At 43.8% G+C, this 20,347-nt stretch overlaps 1 protein-coding gene across 1 annotated transcript in view; it reads right to left on the bottom strand.

Annotated features, from left to right (window-relative positions):
* SYNRG (synergin gamma) overlaps nucleotides 1-20,347 on the bottom strand; it is an 88,198-nt gene that overhangs the window by 46,384 nt on the left and 21,467 nt on the right. Inside the window, 8 exon segments of the mRNA XM_083379652.1 lie at nucleotides 3,820-3,956; nucleotides 7,533-7,781; nucleotides 11,064-11,260; nucleotides 12,414-12,491; nucleotides 14,379-14,606; nucleotides 17,687-17,989; nucleotides 19,089-19,200; nucleotides 19,987-20,092. Coding sequence (XP_083235778.1) covers nucleotides 3,820-3,956; nucleotides 7,533-7,781; nucleotides 11,064-11,260; nucleotides 12,414-12,491; nucleotides 14,379-14,606; nucleotides 17,687-17,989; nucleotides 19,089-19,200; nucleotides 19,987-20,092 — 1,410 coding nt within the window.

The following is a 20,347-nucleotide window of genomic DNA, read 5'->3' as shown; positions in this document are numbered from 1 at the left end:
ATTCAGATTAGGTGAGAAATGAAACAACCCTGGAGGACGTATATATGGGGCCTTCCTAACCAACCTGCTCAGACTGAAGAAGCTACAGGTAATCCTCAACTTACGACCACAACTGTTGCTAAGCAAGATAGTTAACTGGTGCGCCAGTTGCGACCCTACCTGGACCGAGATGCCCTACGCACAGTCACTCATGCGCTCGTGACCTCCCGTTTAGACTACTGCAACGCTCTCTACATGGGGCTGCCCTTGAGGACCACCCGGAGGCTTCAACTGGTGCAGAATGCGGCCGCGCGAGTCGTGATGGGGGTCTCCCGATACTCCCATGTAACACCTCTACTCCGCGAGCTGCATTGGCTTCCAGTTGCCCTTCGGGTGAGATTCAAGGTGCTGGTGATGACCTATAAAGCCCTAAATGGCGAGGGTCCGGGATATTTGAGGGAACACCTGCTGCCAGCATCAAGTTCCCTTCGTCCAGTGCGCTCCCACAGGGAGGGTCTCCTCAGGGTGCCGCCGGTTAAAGACTGCCGGCGGGTAACACCCAGGGGTAGGGCCTTCTCAGTGGGTGCGCCTGCCCTGTGGAACCAGCTGCCTGCGGAGCTTAGGACTGCCCCCAACCTCCGCTCATTCCGCCGGGACCTGAAGACCTGGCTCTTCGAGCTCTCTGGCCCAGGCTGAGAACATTTTTAATTTTAATTTTAACTGGGTTTTAATTTTCTCAGGGTTCTATTTAATCTCTTTTAATTTATTTTAACGTTTGTATTGACTGTTTTTTAAATGCCCTGTAAACCGCCCTGAGTCCTTCGGGAAAGGGCGGTATATAAATCTAATAAAATAAATAAATAAATAAACTTTGCCCCATTTTACAACCTTGCTTGCCACAGCTGTTAAGTGAATCACTGCCACCGTTAAGTTAGTGACCCGGCTGTTAAGGGAATCTGGCTTCCCCATTGACTTTGCTTGCCAGAAGGTCGCAAAACGTGATCATGTGACCCCAGGGCCACAGCAAATGTTATAAATATGACTTGTCAAATGTCTGAATTTTGATCATGTGGCCATGGGGATGTTGCAACAGCTGTGTGAAAAATGGTCATAAGTTCGTTTTTCCCCCAGTGCCACTGTGACTTCAAATGGTCACTAAATGAACTGTTGTAAGTCAAGGACTACCTGTGCTTGGATAAGCAGTGAATTGAACAAGAAAAGAAGTCTAATTCCCATGACTCCACTTGAAGGCATTTAATGGAAATGTGACTCGGTTTGTGTGGAATCTCCAAACTTGTTATTTTATCATGGATCAGACTGTTAATCACTGACCAGGCCTCCATGGAGCGCTCCCAAAGAAAAACCTTTTAAGCAATTAATCTTGCTAAACAATTGCATTAATCCTGAGAAAAAGATTGATTAGAACCAGTTCCAGATGAAACACTTTCTTCCCCAATTCTGACAAACATATCAACTCATTTGATTTAGACTGCCATTCAGATCAACACAGTTATTTTCTATAATGATTACGATCGTGACCATGTTATTGAGGCTTTTAAAAGCATCGGAATCATCAATTTACAAAGCTCAGAGATGAACACTTAACGTTTAGTTAGACAGCAGGAGAACATTTTTCGTTCCCCCCCCCTTGTTTTTATTTCCTCAGGCCTTTTAAATCCTTTTAGCACCTCCAATGTACCACTGTTATTTTTAAGGCTCCTTTAGATGCTTTTCTTATTCTTATTGTGTGTTGCTGAAATGTTTAGCTCAGGGGTCGGCAACTTCGGCTCTTTTATGACTCGTGGACTTCAACTCCCAGAATTCCTGAGCCAGCATAGCTGGCTCAGGAATTCTGGGAGTTGAAGTCCACGAGTCATAAAAGAGCCGAGGTTGCCGACCCCTGGTTTAGCTGCATATTATTTTACTCACTTTTGTTAGTTACCTTGAGAATAGCAAGTGAGGGAAGGCAGGATAGGAGAGAGATGAAATGAAGTTACAGGTAGTCCTCAAGTTACAACTGTTTTTTTTTTGTTTAGTGACCGTTTGAGGTTACAACAATACTGAAAAATGTGACTAATGGCCAGTTGGGGTCCTATTTTGAGGACCGCCTGTGTTCCACACTGAATAGAATTATATCCTATGTCACCTGTCAGTTGAGGAATGGAAAGCATAACTGCTAAGCCTTGCGTTCTGGACTTAGCATAAATCTTTCTGGGAAAGCTTCATGTCTCCTCAATTTAGGCTTAACACTAGTTTAAGATGGATGCATGCAATTTTTGAAGATCCTTTTAATGGCTTATAGAGGCCGCCTGATTGGAATCGGTGTAAACTGAGTTGTTCCTACCACAGCAATTGGTGTAAACTGGCAGCTTTTTTGAGTTGTTTCCTACCACCACCAAACATTCACAGAAACATAGAAAAAAAATATCCTGGCTACATGTTCGCTAGTGTAGCTTTGAACCAAGAGGAAAAATAGAATACTGAGTGAGGATTGGGAAACCTCCATGGTATGCAGAAAAACGAAACCCTAAAAAGATTATAAAAGATTTACCGTATTTTCCGGCGTATAAGACGACTTTTTAACCCATGAAAATCTCCTCAAAAGTTGGGGGGGGGGTCGTCTTATACGCCCAGTCGTCTTATACGCCGGAAAATACGGTACACACTCCCACACACAGACCCTGGGAACAAGCTGCCCAGAGTCACTGAGAGTGTGTTGGGTGGCCATATAAACGTTCTTAAATAAAAAATAATAATAATAACCTATTTATGTGATTTGATGATTAGCAGCAAATACTAAATTGGTTGTACATGAGTCATGCGCTGCACACTTAGGGGTTACTGAGTGTTGAAAGCGTAATGAAAAAAAAACCCAAAAGGAAACTTGAAATGAGGAAACAGATCCCCAGGAAAAATGCAGACTCACTCTGCACTGCAATATTTTGCTTAGGGTGACACTTGTCCATGGAATGGAATGGAATCTTTGAGAATAGAACAGAACAGAATAGAGTAGAGTAGAATCTTTACTGAGAAAATAGAATAGAATAGAATAGAATAGAATAGAATAGAATAGAATAGAATAGAATAGAATAGAATGAGTTGGAAGGGACCTTGGAGGTCATCTAGTCCAACCCCCTGCTCAGGCAGGAAACCCTATACCATTTCAGACAATTTTTTAAAAATTTTAATTCCATTTATATCCCGCCCTTCTCCAAAGACTCAGGGCGGCTTACAAGCTTAGCAGTAGCCTTCATTCTATGTATATGCCTGCTTATTAGGGCTTTCACACACACCCCAGCGGCATTATTACAAAGTCAGCTTAATTGCCCCCAACAATCTGGGTCCTCATTTTACCTACCTCGGAAGGATGGAAGGCCGAGTCAACCTTGAGCCTGGTGGGATGCGAACCTGCACTAATTGCAGGCAGCTGGTGTTACTTAAGGAGGCATTAGCCCACTGCTCCACCAAGGCTGTCCAGTCTCTTCTTAAAAACTTCCAGTGTTGGAGCATTCACAGCTTCTGGAGGCAGCCACTGATTAACTGTTCTAACTATCAGGAATAACAGTCAGTCCAAAACTGACTGCTACCATCCTTCTGATTAGCTGAGAATACTGCACACGGCATAAGAGCAACAGAAAACAGTAACCTGGTCCAGTGTTTCTCAGTCTCAGCAACTTTAGGATGTGTGTCATGCTGACTGGGGATTCTGGGAATTCAAGTCCACACATCCTAAAGTTGCTGAGGCTGAGAAATCCTGGCCTGGTCTGTATCTTCTTGTCTTTATACTAAAAAATGCTATGCAAAAACAAATAATGATATGAGAGTGACAAATCCCTGTACCTGCTCCGCTGCTGTGCTGCTAACATTTTGTTGGATCCAGACACTTCCCCTTGAAAATCCGTAAAATTATCATCCAGTCCCCCTGACTTGGACGCTTCCTGGAATTCTTGGAAGTCATCATCATCTGTTTTGGGGACCTAGATTTGGAGGAGACAGAAGAGGTCTTTTTTTTTTAAAGGAGAACAACCTTATTCCTTCCCCTATCCTTACCACTTTCTATAGAAGGACAGTGTCGTATCATATTGTGTTACTGCCTGGTTTGGAAGCATCATTGCTTCAGACAGGAAGGAGGTGCAGAAAGTGGTGAGGATGGCAGATAATATTATTGGCAGTTCCCTCCCTCCCATCCAGGACATAGCGTATAAGAGATGCTTGAGCAGGGTCCGTAGGATTCTCTGGGACGCTACACATCCTCTTCACGACCTGTTTTCCTTCTTCCCTTCTGGGAGGAGGGGGCTTCATGGTACCCGAAGCAGAACATCCAGATTCAGTCACAGTTTCGTTCCGTATCAATATCAACTTTGTGAACTCTCAAGCGTCTTCTTTTCACTATGTATTCAAGACGGACAGTGATTAATATGTATATGTATTTATATGTAAGGGTGCAGGTATCTACGTATATTTATATGCAGGGCTTTTTTTGTAAAAGAAAAAGGTGCCGGAACTCACACATGTCATACAACCCGCCTTGCCTACCCTACAGGGTTCCTTCCAAAAAAGGTGCCGGAACTCCGTTCTGAGCGTTCTATGAGAAAAAAAGCCCTGTTTATATGTGTTATGTACGTGTACACTTTTGAGACCGTGCAACAGAATTTCATTTTTATGTGTGCCAATTTGCCCACAGTAAAAAAATGACAAAAGTCATCCATCCATCTAATATTTTTCTTTCCTTCCTTCCTTCCTTCCTTGCTTCCTTCCTTCCTTCCTTCCTTTCCTTTCTTTCTCTATCATCTTATATCTATCATTTGTCTGTCGGTCTGTCCGTTCATCCATCCATCCATCTTATCATCTATCTCTAGTTATATTTATCTATCTATATCTTTCTATTTATATCTATCTATTATGCATCATCTGTCTATCTGTCTATCTATATCTATTTATATATCTTTCTATCTCTATCATCAATCTCTAGTTTATCTATATCTATCTTTCTATCTATATCTATTTATAGCTATTCTATCATTTATCTATTTATCTATCTATATCTATCTATATCTTATCTTATCTTATCTTATCTTATCTTATCTTATCTTATCTTATCTTATCTTATCCTATCCATCTATCTTATTCTTTTATTTACACTTTCTGTAGTAATGACTATTTTATTGGCCATGATTTGTGCTACCTTGCTTCAGTATAAATATACAAGTAGTCCTCAACTTACAACCCTTTAGTGACCGTTTGAAGTTAAAACAACACTGGAAAAAGTGACTTATGATCGTTCTTCACACTTATGACCATTGCAGCACCCCCAGGGTCATGTAATCAAAATTTGGGTGCTTGGCAACCAACATGTATCTACGATGGTTGCAGCATCCTGGGGTCATGTGATCACCATGTGTAAATTTCCCAGCGGGCTTCTGACAAGCAGTCAATTGGGGAAGCTGGATTCATTTAATGACCACATGATTCACTTAACAACTGCAATGATTCACTTAACACCTGTCGCAAAAAAGGGGCAAAACTCACTTAACCGCTCTTATTTTTTTTAATTTTAATTCCATTTATATCCCGCCCTTCTCCGAAGACTCAGGGCGGCTTACAAGCTTAGCAGTAGCCTTCATTCTATATATATGCCTGCTTATTAGGGCTTTCACACCCCCCCCAAGCGGCATTATTACAAAGTCAGCTTAATTGCCCCCAACAATCTGGGTCCTCATTTTACCTACCTCGGAAGGATGGAAGGCTGAGTCAACCTTGAGCCTGGTGGGACGCGAACCTGCACTAATTGCAGGCAGCTGGTGTTACTTAAGGAGGCATTAGCCCACTGCTCCACCAAGGCTCAGCTTAGCAACTGAAATTTTGGGCTCAATTGTGGTCATAAGTTGAGGACTACCTGTGCAATAAAACAATATGAAGTGTGAATATTAAGTGTGAAGTAATGAAACACCTGCAAGAAAACAGCTAAGCTCAGAGAGCAACAAGGATCCTACAATTCAACCCTGAGCTACAAATATTCTTTTCTATTGGTACAATGTGAAGTACCCAGAAATTTTGCAGTGAATGATTAAAAAGTTTAAAATCAAAAGTTATATATCTTGATAGGTAAAAATAAATTACACAAAACAAAGTTGAAAATCCCATCTCTGGTTGTTTCCTGCTTCAGCTGTGATGAGGACTCTACCGAGTCAAGCTCAACAACTAGACAGGCTTATGTGATCCAGTTTTCCCTGGAGTTTCAATTCGTTCTGTAGGAGCAGAAGATCTGAAAGAAAGATCTCAGATCAGGGGTGTCAAACTCAATTTCATGGAGGGCCGCATCAGCATTGCGGTTGCCCTCAAGGGGCCGGGTGGGTGTGGCCAGGGTGGGCGTGGCCTACTGGGTGGGCGTGGCTAGAGTGCGTATGGCCTACTGGGTGGGCGTGGCCAGCTCTGCATCGTTTGCATCAAGGGTGCCTATGGGGGCCTGGGCAGGAGTGGGACAGATCTGAGGGTCTCTGGCAGGAGGAGGGTCTCTGGGCCAGGGCCAAGGCAGTGGGGGCCGTTCCCTCACTGTTTCCAGGATGGCTTCGTGGGCCACGTGAAACCACTTAGCGGGCCGGATCTGGCCCCCGGGCCTTGTGTTTGACATGTCTGTCTCAGATGTTGCTGGATACTAAACTTTGGCCATGCTGTCTTGAGGCTGATGGGCACTGGAGCCCTAACATGGGGAGGATCATGACCTCTGCTCTCATTTAGGCTCTTACAGACCAAAACAACACTCAATTGAGCAACTTTTTCCAATTGACAAGAGGTGCATTTCATTTCTCCCAAATAAAACTTGAAAGCTCTGTTGTTTATATATACTGGAAAAAAATTATTTTCATTTTTAGTTCATGAATCTATATGACTGATAAACTCCTCCACTGTCATATTCTGCACGAGTCTGTCTCTCCCTTTCTTTTAATCAGTTGCTCCAGAGTAATTGGTCTAGACCGGGGTGGGTAAGTATAGCAACTTTACGAACTGTGGACTTCAACTCCCAGAATTCTATGGGAAGCATACAAAATAATGAAAACATAATAATAAATAACTATATCTGAACTGGTATCATAAGCATAGCTGGCTCAGGAATTCTAGGAGTTGAAGTCCACAGGTCATAAAGCTGCCATATAGCATAACAGAGTTGGAAGGGACCTTGGAGGTCTTCTAGTCCAACCCCCTACTCAAGCAGGAAACCCTATACCATTTCAGACGAATGGTTGCCCAATCCCTTCTTAAAAACTTCCAGTGATGGAGCTCCCACAACTTCTGGAGGCAAGTCGGTCCACTGGTTAATTGTTTTCACTTTCAGGAAATTTCCCCTTAGTTCTAGGTTGCTTCTCTCCTTGATTAGTTTCCATCCGTTGCTTTCTGTCCTTCCTTCAGGAGCTTTGACCACACCATGGTCTAGGTAATATTTTCAGACAGATGCTTGAATTCCATGGCTGAAAGTAAGAAGCTAAAAGAACAAGCTGTTTTAAACCACGAGTAAGGATACCCTATGACAGGGAATACTGTATGTCAGCACTAACCTGGTTTGTAGGGAAAGGTTGGATGAAACTGTTGGAAGCCTGTGTGGTGGCTGCACCCACTGGTGCCGCCATGTTGATCCCCACCAATGTTGGTCCTATACTCAGAGGCATGGAAACCGGTGGCCCAGGAGGCATCAAAGGCTGTTGGCTCACTGTGACAGGGATGGCCATCTGAAGCCCACTTAAGGAAGGGATGGGGGCAGAAGGAAACTGATTTAAACCTTCAGGGCTCATGGCTGGAACTCCTCTCTGTAGGAAGGGGGAAAAAAACAACAGAAAACAGAGTGTCCACACAGCCGAGTCAGTTAAAGCATTTGCACACCATGTAAAACTTAACTGGTGATAATTTTAGTTTTGGTTGAATGTGTTGTGTAAAGCAGCTTGGCTAGTTTATTGCAGCATGCTGTGAAACCCAGAAAATGAATTACAAGTAGTCCTCGACTTATGACTGGTTGTTTGGCCACTGTTCAAAGTTATGGTGGCACCTTAGAATCCAGACGTCACACACACCCCGGTCACGTGACCACATTTTGCCTGCTCAGCAACTGTCCTGCATTAATGGCTGTTTGCTGTGGATCACATGACCACAATTTACATTTCTGCTAGAAATCGGTGTGTACTTTCGGGTTCTGGCAAAACCTGCTCCATAGCGAACAACAGCTTTGCTTAACAACTGCGGTGGTTGTTTAACAACCAAGGCGTTTGCTTAGCAGCTGCTGCAAAAACAGTCGTAAAATTGGGTCAGGTCACATGATATTCCGCTTTAACAACCAGCACGGTTTCTCACCATAATTGCCAGGCACAATTACGATTGTAAGTCAAGGACCGCCTGTAATGCAGTAAAAACTATTTACTTGTTTATTACATTGTTATGTCACCCATTTCCCCTATAAGGTGACTCTGGATGGGCTTATGAGTTATAAAATAAGTAAAAAAATAATAATTAAAGTCAGGGGTCTTCAAACTTGGCAACTTTAAGACTTGTGGATTTCAACTCCTCAGGGCTGGCTGAGGAATTCTGGGAGTTGAAGTCCACAAGTCTTAAAGTTGCCAAATTGGAAGGCCTCTGGATTATAATGATAGAACTACAGTATACCAAAAGCAGGATCAAAAGATGGATGGGATGGGGATGAGGTCTTCTTACCAAGTCAGCCAACTCCAATGGTGAGCACCTCCGTTAAAGCCCCGAGCCAACCAGCAAAATCAAGTTTTGATACCCTTCTGAAAGGCTTAAAGCTGCCTGCATCCCGCGGACGGGGCTTTGCTTGTTTGTGCGGACCGGTTGCTGGCAGGCCTTGGCCCGGTACTGGTCCACAAACCGGGGGTTGGTGACCCCTGGCCTAAAGGGTGGGAGCAGTTTTCACATCCAGTGGTAGAGTGGAGGCTCTTGTTCCAGTTTTTGCCCACTAGTGGGTTTCACTCACAAAATGATTTAAGTTACTTCCCATGACTTGTGCTTCCTTCCCCCTGCACCCCAGGAAAAACAAGTTACAGTAATACTGATGATTGTTACCTCTGCAAATTTATGTACCCTTGCTCTAATTTTAGGATATTACACCCCCGATTCATAAGCAAAAAAAAAAAATCTGATATGAGACTTTAACACAAGCCTTGACGGAGGACGCCATTTTTCTCTCCCTAGAATGAGATTTTTTGCTATGTAGCTGTAGTTATCCAGGTTATTTTTATTATTTTTATGTTGCTGTTTTCGCTTTTGGATGGTATTTTAAAAATGACAGACTTAGGCAGCATCTATATCTGTGTAGATGGTGCAGTGGTTAGAATGCAAGACGGCAGGCTACTTCTGCTTGACTCCAGGCTGCCAGCAGTTTGGCAGTTTAAGTCTCACCGGCTCAAGTTTGACTCAGCCTTCCATCCTTCCAAGGTCCGTAAAATGAGGACTCAGACTGTTGGGGGCCATAGGCTGACTCTGTAAGCCGCTTAAAGAGGGCTGTGAAGCACTGTGAAGCGGTATAGAAATCTGAGTGCTATTGCTATCTGTAGATACTGATATCTATGTGAGGCAGCGGTGACCGCTTTAAAGCCCTTCGTGGCATGGGTCCAGGTCACTTGAGGGATCATCTCACCCCACCGGGATTGGCCCATCCTACTCAGAGGAGGCATGCTGTGGATCCCGTCAACCCTGTTGCTCCTAACCCTCTGGAACATCTTGCCCCCTCCCTGATGTGAGACTGACCCCAACTTCCTTATCCTTTCATAGGGGCCTAACAATCTGGCTCTGCCTCCTCTGCTGGCATGAGTGTGACAGGCCGATCCCAATGGGGTGAGACGGTCCCTCAAGTAACCTGGACCCAGGCCACGAAGGGCTGTGCCCGGTGCCCCAATGGGGGGAACAGCACAGTGGAGGTGGCTGATTGGGTAACAACAGATGGGATCCGAAGCAGTCCCTTTTTTGCCGAAACGAGTTGGACAGGCTAGTGCAGGGGTCAGCAACCTGAAACAGTGAAACAGCCACTCGGAACTGGTTCCCTCACAAAAGGAAAAACTGGGAGCCGCAAAAATTGTGTGCGCATGCGCGTACATGCACACATGCGCAGAACAGGGTTTGAAGAGTGGAGCCAAGGTGAGATATGCACCTACCCTGCATATGTGAATTGATTGGTTGAACTTTTTTAGTCCCACTTTTTTTTTTTTGGACTACACATAGCTGAAGACTGGGAGCCGCAGGAGATGGCTGAAAGAGCCGCATGCAGCTCCGGAGCCGCAGGTTGCAGACCTGTGGGCTAGTCCCATTAAGGTGAGATGGCTCCTCGGATTACACGCGTTTTACATCTCCATTACCCTTTCATGTTCCACAGGGAAATTCTGACAATCTTAACTGAAGATACCGTAAACGCTAGGAGTACAGATAGTCCTCGGCTTAGGTCCACAATTGAGCCCGAAATTTCTGTTGCCAAGTGAGACACTTGTTCAGTGAATTTTGCCCCATTTTACAACCTTTCTTGTCAGAGTTGTTAAGTGAATCACTGGGGCTATTAAAGTTAGTAACCCGGTTGTTAAGTGAATCTGGCTTCCCCATTGACTTTGTCAGAAGGTCGCAAAAGGGGATCCCATGACCCTGGGACACTGCAACTGTCATAAATATGAGTCAGTTGCCAAGCCGTCTGAATTTTGTCATGCAGGCACGGGGATGCTGCAAGGGTTGCAAGGGTGGAAAACAATCATACCTCACCTTTTCCAGTGTCGTTATAACTTCAAACAGTCACTAAATGAACTGTTGTAAGTCGAGAAGTATCTGTATTTGCAGTAACCCTGCTCCTAGACCAGGGGTAGGCAACCTTGGCTCTTTTATGACTCGTGGACTTCAACTCCCAGAATTCCTGAGCCAGCCACGCTGAGGAGAAAGGGAGAGGTTTCCATGCTGAGCCATGCTGCCTCAGGAATTCTGGGAGTTGAAGTCCATGAGTCATAAAAGAGCCAAGGTTGCCTACCCCTGTCCTAGACTGACAAGTCATAAGGAGTCCTCTCCTGCCCCTCCCCGCCCGTTTTATCTTTGATTCTTATTCTTACCTGAGTTAGTGCAATCATAGCCAAAACAGTGTAGAGTTCCTCTTTTATCAGCTTCCCTGGAGTGGTGCGATTGGCTAAGGCCCAAATTTGTCCAAGGGTTTCTCTGGGAAGCCCAGAGGACATCAGAATTGGATAGAGTTTGCCGGTATCTATCCCGGATGGTGTCATGGTGGTTTCAAGAATCTTCTTATAAAGATCTGTGAAGGAAAGAATTGGTCCAAGAGATTAAATACTGAAAAATTCAAGCAAATTTCAAAAGGCTGTGCCTTTTCTGCCCACAAACATTAACTTGAGTTTATTTATTTAATTTATATCCCACCTTTATTATTTTAATAAAGGCGAAGAGTATGTCTAGTGCTCCTTCTGACTCTTATTTTCCCCACGACAACCCTGGGAGGCGAGTTGGGCTGAGAAAGACTGAAAAAGTCACTCGGCTGGCTTTCACTGCTAAGGCTGGGCTTACGATTATGCCTTAACCCGTACACCAGCGGCCCCTCAACCTTGGGCACCAGGGACTGGTTTTTTGGAGAGACGTTTTTCCATGGACTGGAGCGGGAAGTGGTTTCGTGTGCTGCCTGCATCCCATGGATGGGGCTTTGCTTGTTTGCGCGCCCTGGTTTCTGGCATGCCGTGGCCCGGTGTCGGTCCACAGACCTGGGGGCTGGGGACCTCTGCCCTAGACCAAACTGGCAAAGATTAGGAATTCAATCAACAAAACTGAACTGCTCTGAAGAGGTCACTTTCCTTAAATGAGAATGGAATTTGCCTCTTACTAAATTTCACTAACTGCTTCTGAAAGGATAGCTGCGATTGTGGTGTGTGTGTGTGTGTGTGTGTGTGAGAGAGAGAGAGAGAGAGAGAGAGAGAGAGAGAGAGAGAGAGAGAGAGAGAGAGAGAGAGAGAGAGAGAGAGAGAGCGCAGTTCATGTTCATGTTCATAAATGTGCATGCACCTTCAAGTCAGCTTTGACTCCTAGTAACTGCCTGGATAAGACCCTGCAATTTTCTTGGCAAGGTTTTTCGTGAGTAGTTTGCCACTGTCTTCTTCCTAGGGCTGAGAGAAAGTGACTGGCCTAAGGCCACCCAGCTGGCTTTCAGCCTAAGACGGGACTAGAACTCACAGTTCCCTGGTTTGTACCCTGGTGCCTTAACCACGTTGGCTTTTTTTAAAAAAAATCCTTCTAAATAACAACCTAGACAACAGGATCCAAATTAAAAGTCAATGTTGCCTGATCAAAATTTAACACGGTACTCTGTCAATCATGTAAAGCACAAGAAGAAAAAGAGCTGATAATAACATGACAATGAAATTATATATAATGTTCATCGTCATCATTTTATTAACTATTACCTGGAACTAAATTATCATTGTAAATCCATGGAGGCATTATTTGCTGAATTGGATCTTGTGAAGGAAAAACTCCAGCACCTAAGGACACACACACAGAGACACAAAAAGACAGATAGTTAGAAAATAGCTAAAACAAATGACTCATTTGGGACACTTCTATCAGAGTAGCTCAAAGAAAGGAATCAGCTCTCCAAAGATAGTTCAAGAAATAAAAAGTGATTGGTTCAAGAAAAGCAAGCAGGTGTTTTTGCATTCAAATCAGAGCTCTGGAGCAAAGGGCAACAGCTGTAACTTTCTGCAAAACACTCTTGGGGAGATGAACCACCACCTCAAAAAGCAAGCACAAAAATCCATTTAGCAGTTTAAGTACCTAAAATAAGTAGAAATACCCCTGCTGATGCTTTTGTAAATGTGCTTAAATAGGATTAGAAACTGAGCTACACTTAGGTTAACAGCTTACGCATGACCAAAGAAAACAGGAGGGCACCAAATGGCACAAACTTTGCAGGTGTTAATGCTGACGTACGGTATAGGTGTGGGTGAAAAGGTCATCAAAATGGATATAGAATGAGCAACTTGCAAAACTGTGGTACGCCCTCCACTCTGGTAAGACGGGCCATCGTACAAATATGATGAAAATAAAAATAAAAAGATGCAAATGGGTGATCGTTCAGCAGGTGGTTAAGCCTGCTGCCCAACTGCTGCTAAGGCTAACCAGCAGCATCAAGCTCCTATCTGTTCTTAAGGTAAAGGTAAAGGTTCCCCCACACATGCGTGCTAGTCGTTTCCAACTCTAGGGGCCGGTGCTCATCTCCGTTTCAAAGCCGAAGAGCCAGCGCTTGTCCGAGGACATCTCCGTGGTCATGTGACCGGCGTGACTAGACGCCAAAGGCGCACGGAACGCTGTTACCTTCCCACCGTAATGGTCCCTATTTTTCTACTTGCATTTTTCTACGTGCTTTCGAACTGCTAGGTTGGCAGAAGCTGGGACAAGTAACAGGCGCTCACTCTGCTACGCGGCACTCGGGATTCGACCCGCCAAACTGCCGACCTTCTGATCGACAAGCTTAGGGTCCTAACCCACTGAGCCACCGCGTCCCATCTGTTCTTAGGTTTTCCTTTTTAATCTTAAAACTGAGCAGTCCTTTAAGCAGAAGAAATTGGCAACTTTAGATTATAGGAAGGAAGGAAGGAAGGAAGGAAGGAAGGAAGGAAGGAAGGAAGGAAGGAAGGAAGGAAGGAAGGAAGGAAGGAAGGAAGGAAGGAAGGAAGGAAGGAAGGAAGTTTTTATGCACCACTGGAGAGACTAATCCCAGTTAGTAGCACTAGGAATCAGGGGTAGGCAACCTTGGCTCTTTTATGACTCGTGGACTTCATCTCCCAGAATTCCTGAGCCAGCCATGCCTACCCCTGCAGTAGGTGACCTTTCCAACTTGGGTGTCTCGTCACTTCTATGTATAAGGTACATACTACAAGATGAAGCCTTCACTTTTCTCAACTATAACACCTACTCCCTCCTTCAAGCCTGCCTCACTGTTAGGCCATCTCCACCAAACTGGCACCCACAAGAAGTTAGAGGGTTGGAATTCTGGGAGTCGTAGTCCTAGCACGTCTGTAAAGTGGCAAGTTGGAGAAAGTTGCTTAGAGGAAATGAGGGCCAATTCTCCTTGGGGAAGTGAATGACAGGGAGGAGGAGGAGGAGGAGGAGGAGGAGGAGGAGGAGGAGGAGGAGGAGGAGGAGGTGGTGGAGGAGGAGAATGTTTTGCTTGGAAAAGAGAACAGGCTCAAAACTCATGCAAAAAGCTGGTTAAGAACCAATACTGTATTACGTGGTAAGTCAGGATAAAAGATGCTTCATTGTTATTATACAAGCAGGGATTCAGAGCAAAATTACCCAGCATTCACCTTAAGGGGTTAGAACAGTGAAGCAGCATCCATCTGGCTGAAAACAACAGATTTGCTCACCGCACTCTTGAACTGGCAGCTTTTGGTCTGAAGCCTTGTTTGCCTCTGGACTAGGGGGTCCCTTGGGAAGTGCCCCTAGGGACTCCCTGCCACTGGCTGCTAACTGGGGACCAGGGCTGTTTACAGCTGAAGCGGCAGCATTGGGCTCAACCTCAGGCGCCTTATGTTTGATTTGCCCAAATTCACTCAACCCGCAAGTTGCCAAGGGCTTGTCTTCTAAGTAACGGCCTGGAGTGAATAAAAGGAGGAATTAGACGCACTTGCTAAATTGCACTTCAGTCCAGAGCTTTATCCCATTCTTAAATCCCACAGGCAAAAGGGGGAAAACACAAACGCACCCAACAGCCCTAGAAATAAGGAACTGGTGTGTGGCTCAAGGAACAATTCTCGAAGAGGCCGATTGTTACTGCGTCACACCAGTCCTTATTTGTAGGGCTTCTTTCAGATTCTGCATGGCAAGAGATTCTACCAATACAGAGAGGGAGTCCTTGACTTAGGACACTAATGGAGCTTGCCCGTCCTGAACTTAATAATAATAATATAATATAAAGTTGGAAGGGACCTTGGAGGTCATCTAGTCCAACCCCCTGCTCAGGCAGGAAACCCTATACCAGGGGTCGGCAACCTCGGCTCTTTTATGACTCGTGGACTTCAACTCCCAGAATTCCTGAGCCAGCATAGCTGGCTCAGGAATTCTGGGAGTTGAAGTCCACGAGTCATAAAAGAGCCGAGGTTGCCGACCCCTGCCCTATACCATTTCAGGCAAATGGCTGTCCAGTCTCTTCTTAAAAGCCTCCAGTGTTGGAGCATTCATAGCTTCTGGAGGCAGGTTGTTCCACTGATTAATTGTTCTAACTGTCAGGAAATTTCTCCTTAGTTCTAGGTTGCTTCTCTCCTTGACTAGTTTCCATCCGTTGCTTCTTGTCCTGCTTTCAGGTGCTTGGGAGAATAGCTTGACTGCCTCTTCTTTGGGGCAGCCCCTGACTTTAAGTCACGAGGGTCATAAAGCGAAACCACTTTCACGCGGCAAAAGTTGACGGAGTTAGCAGAGATGGAGACATCGACTGCTTTGATCAAAGGGAAAAACAATAAGACACAATTGCTTTTGTTTCTACTTGGAAACCGCTTCTGGACTTTTGTGTTTTTGAGGTGGAAAAAAATGAAATCTTGATTTTGGGTTTTACCGGTTAGACAGGTTTGTAGAAATGGCTAATTTATACTGCTATGTAAAAGGAAAAAGTTGAGGTTTGATGCTATTATCTTATTCTACTGCACCAAAGAGAGTCGGAAGTCAATGACTTTTCTCCCCCCCCCTTCTGATCTACTCTTTCCCCTTCCTTTCTCTCTCCCTTATTTTCCTACTGTTTTCTTTTGTATTTTTGTATTTTATATTATAAACTAATAAAAATTTTTTTTAAAGAAATAAAGTAAGTGAAACCAATTTTACGACATTTTTTGCAGCGGTTGTTAAGTGAACCGCTGTGAGCCGGTCCTGCCAAAAACTGGAGGTAAATGCCAGTTTTGGGCAAAAATGTCATAAACAGGACGCTGCAAATGTAAATGTAAATGCAGGCTGGTTGCTGAGTGTCCAACATGCAGTCATGCTGGAATTCTGGAACTGGGTCATAAGCACCCCTAGGAATGTCTGTTGTAACTTTTAATGGTCGCTAAGGGACTAGTTGTAAGTTAAGTACGACCCGTACTAAGCATACCCAGAATTCAGCAGGACAAGAAAAGGGACAAGTGATGCATTACCCTTTAAAAAAAATATTAAGATAATTTCTTACATTCTGAAAGTAACGGACTGTAAATGAGACTAATCCAACACTTCCCATATGCAAATTTGGCCTGATTGTTTTTAAATGAACCAGAAAGCTTTAAATTGTAAACTGTTAAATTGTAAATGTAAATTAAATTTAAATCTACTAGAACAATTTAAATTGTAAGAAGGCCTGGGGGTGCCAAGGAAATGGAGATGCTTGGCTCCATTGAGGTGGATATTAATCATTCTCTCTTTGTCTGGGGTTTTTAACATTGATTTTTATGCTTTTATGATTGGTTGATATATGTGTCATTTTATCTGGTGGTTGTCTACTGGCCGGAGTTGCTTTTCATGAGATGGGCAGTCACGTAAATTTGATAAATAAAATAATAAAATGTATTTTATTTTATTTATAAAATTCACTGGCCGCTCATCTTACCACAGAGTAAAATAATAAAATAAAATAAAATAATAAAATAATAATAAAATAAAATAAATAAAATAAATTAATAATAAAATAAAATAAAATAAAATAATAAAATAAATAAAATATAAGTTCTGCTTTTCTGATCTGAAAATGCTACAGTTTCTTTCTTTATGCGCTATCTGGTCAGAAATGTTTGTCAAATGCCTTGATATATATATTTATATACATCACTTGGCTATAGCGGCTGTCCTTTCCGCAAAATTTTGGTGCTGATTTATTTATTAGGGCTGCTATTTCTCTCCTAGAATTCAGGATTAGACAGAGCAAGAAAAAATATATTTTCTGCTCCTACATTAAGGGCTATACCAAGAGGCACCTCCATCTATGCAAGTAGTCTTTGACTTATGATCAGAAACTGGGACAAGGATTTCCATTACTAAGCAAGGTGGTTAAGTGAGTTGCATCCGATTCCATGACCTTTTTTTGCTTGTTGGTTGTTAAGTGAATCAATCCAATCCAGCCTGCCCCCGTTGACTTTGCTTGTGGCAAACAGGCTGGAAGTGTGCAAATGGGGAATCATGTGACCCAGGAACGTTGCAACCGTCATAAAGAGCCTTAGTGGAGCAGTGGGCTAATGCCTCCTTAAGTAACACCAGCTGCCTGCAATTAGTGCAGGTTCGAGTCCCACCAGGCTCAAGGTTGACTCAGCCTTCCATCCTTCCCAGGTAGGTAAAATGAGGACCCAGATTGTTGGGGGCAATAAGCTGACTTTGTAATAATGCCGCTTGGGGCCCCCCGAAAGCCTTAATAAGCAGGCATATACATAGAATGAAGGCTATTGCTAAGCACATTGATTTGTGCTTAGATTGTAAGCCGCCCTGAGTCTTCGGAGAAGGGCGGGATATAAATGGGATTAAAATAAATAAAAAAAAAAAATACAAACCAGCTGCCAAGCATCCAAATTTTGATCACGTGACCACGGGGATGCTGCAACAGTTGTGTGGAAATGTTATTATTTTGTCGTCATGGTTGTTAACTTCAAATAGTCACTAAACGAAACGGTTGTTTAAGGCTGGGACCACCTGTATATTTTATTCCACGAAAGACACGGCGTGTTACCTGTTTTCTGAGTGTTTTGTGAAGCCGGAGAAGGAGAGAAATAGGGTACTGGTCCCACAGCGCCCTGGAGGATGGAGGTTACAGGAAACGGGGCTGGAGGGAGAGGGTGGGCCGCGGCCTTCTCTGAAAGCCACTGCCCAGCTTGCGAAGCAGGACGACGAGACTGAAAAGGCTGGGAGGAGGCTGGAGGCACAAATGGTGGGGTTTCGACAGGTCCCTGAATAAAGTCACTAAACTCCTCATCGTCAAGAAAGGCGGTAGTTTGGGAGACAGACACGGTAGAATGAGATGGTGTGGGGTGATCTGTGAAATGGAATGAACACAGACATGTACATACACACGAGATGGAAACCCCTGGAGGAAAATGAGCCTAAATATATATCGGGCAATGCAAAACCCCACAATTTTAGGGTATTACTTGCTTGTCCTGCTGAAGAGCTAAGTGGCTTCTGAACTTCACATTGTAAAGAGGAAAAAAAATCCTGTTTTTTCAGCAAGAGGCGAAAGGGAGAAGGAGCTGTTTCCTCTCTATAGTCCCCATTCCTGCTTTTTATAAGCATTAACATAATTCGATTCAAATGGCTCTACTTAAAATGCTGAGGAGAGCACAGAGGACTTTTATCACTTAGATGGCACATTTACAACTGAGTTCCCTGCCAGGGAGAAAAGTGGGATCAAATCTTTTAGAAAGCGGAGAATTTACCCAGAAGGATCCCAGCTGCCCTTGGCTGTCACTGATGCACAGGCGATAAAAATCTTTATTTTCCCATGCCCGCTTTATTTTTATAGCCATTTTATTTTCTTGAGGACATTAGCAGACATGGTGGCCTAGTGGTGAAGATGCTCGCCTCCCACTAAGAAGGTTGAGAGTTCAATCCTAAGTGTAGTGGAAGATGTTTCTCTCTCAGGGTGCGAAGAGAAAATATCTGCTACAAACTCTACGTAGGCATCAGGAAGGGCATCCGGCTGGTAAACTCTCAGCTCCACCCAGTTGCCCTGACCACACCCCCAAATCAAGGGACTACAGGGTCGTAAAAAGAAAAAGAAAAAATCTTGAGGACATTAGTTTGGCCACAACCAGTAATTTGATGCGCTTAAAAGATGAGAATCTGCAACTACAATTTATACCGATGCAGCTTAAGGTTTTTGAAAAGGCTGCTAGGCTTCGAAGTGCACACATGCTCAATCAACTGAACATAATTTGGCTATCATTTAATAGGGGTGGGATGCTAATTCAATTAAAATTAAGTAAAGTTCTTCCGCTCATGACCCAAAAGGGTGTTAGAATGCTTCTAACACAGAATGCTTCTTTTGGGTAGATTTCTCCAAAAGTTTCTGTGTAATCCTAAAGTGCATGCGGTGTTTTTTTTTTATTTCAAGATCTTGTCTCCAAGTTGAATACCTGCATTTTTGGGATGAGCAGTTGGTGTGGGATGCAGTTTAGCATCTCTGGAAAATCCATCGAGGTTCCCTTTAATAGCTTCCAGGGCATCATCTCTGCTTTTTTCACCCATCTGAAAACAAATTGACATTAGGATTATGATTGAGATTACTGTTATGAAAGAACTCTTTTAACAGAATTTTCAGCTACTTTAGAAAGCCTGATAACATTTATCACTTGGCAAAAACAAAGCACACTATTTCCACATGGTGGAATTCCTCAAGGAAAATTAGAACGAGCAAAATAGATTAGAACAGAATTCTTTATTGGCCAACTGTGGTTGGACACACAAGGAATTTGTTTCCGGTGCATGAAAAACCCTTTTTATCTCAAAGCAACTTACCATTTTATATCTTGGTAAAACAGATAGTCCCCAACCTATGAGCAGAATTGGAATCAGAATTTCCACTGTGGTCAAGTCAGTCACACCCAATTTTACAAGATTTCCCCCCCCCCCAATTAAGCTAATCACTGCAGTTGTTAAGTGAATCATGTGGACGTTGACTTTGCTCTTTGGAAACCAGCTGGGAAAGTTGCAAATGGAGATCACACGATCCCCCAGATGCTGCAAGCGTTTTAAACACATGCTGGTTGCCAAGGGCCTGAATTCTAATCACAAGACCATTGTGATGGTCATAAGTGCAAGGTCTAGTCGTAAGTCACTTTTCCCCCCAGTGCTGTTGTAACTTCAAAAGGTTGCTAACTGAATGGTGGCGAGTCAAGGACTATCCCATACTGTTTTGTTGAAACACTGGTATTGGTTTTTTTAAAAATTGTATTTATTGTTTGAATTTCCCTCCTAACAGAAATTAATTTAAATCCAAGTGGCTTGCCACTGAATAAATTTGCCACCGCGTACCTTTGGCTTTACGCTGCTTAAAAGCCGTAGCTTTTGCTTCTGCTCTTCAAACTGCCGCCTTTTTCTTTCTTCCTCCAAAACCTTCTGCTGGTGTTCAAATCGTTTCCTACAAGATATAATCAATGCTGATTAATGTCTTTCCCCGAAAATAAAACCCAGTCTTACGTATATATATTTTTTTGCCTTCAAAAGAGGGACCGGGTCTTATTTTTAGGGGATGTCTTACCCGCTTACCTTAGGACCACTGCAGTTAGGCTTCCCACGCCCCGACAACTGTCGCGCCGCTGCCTGAATTCTTCTGCAGCCGCTTGCAGCTGCACGCCACGTGGCGCGTCGCAGTGCTGCCGCCACTCACGGCAGG

Source organism: Vipera ursinii (assembly GCF_947247035.1).
Source record: "Vipera ursinii genome assembly, chromosome: 1".
In the NCBI taxonomy this organism is placed as follows: Eukaryota; Metazoa; Chordata; class Lepidosauria; order Squamata; family Viperidae; genus Vipera; species Vipera ursinii.
Note: the sequence above shows the minus strand (reverse complement) of the source record. Positions and strands in the feature narration are given on the sequence as shown.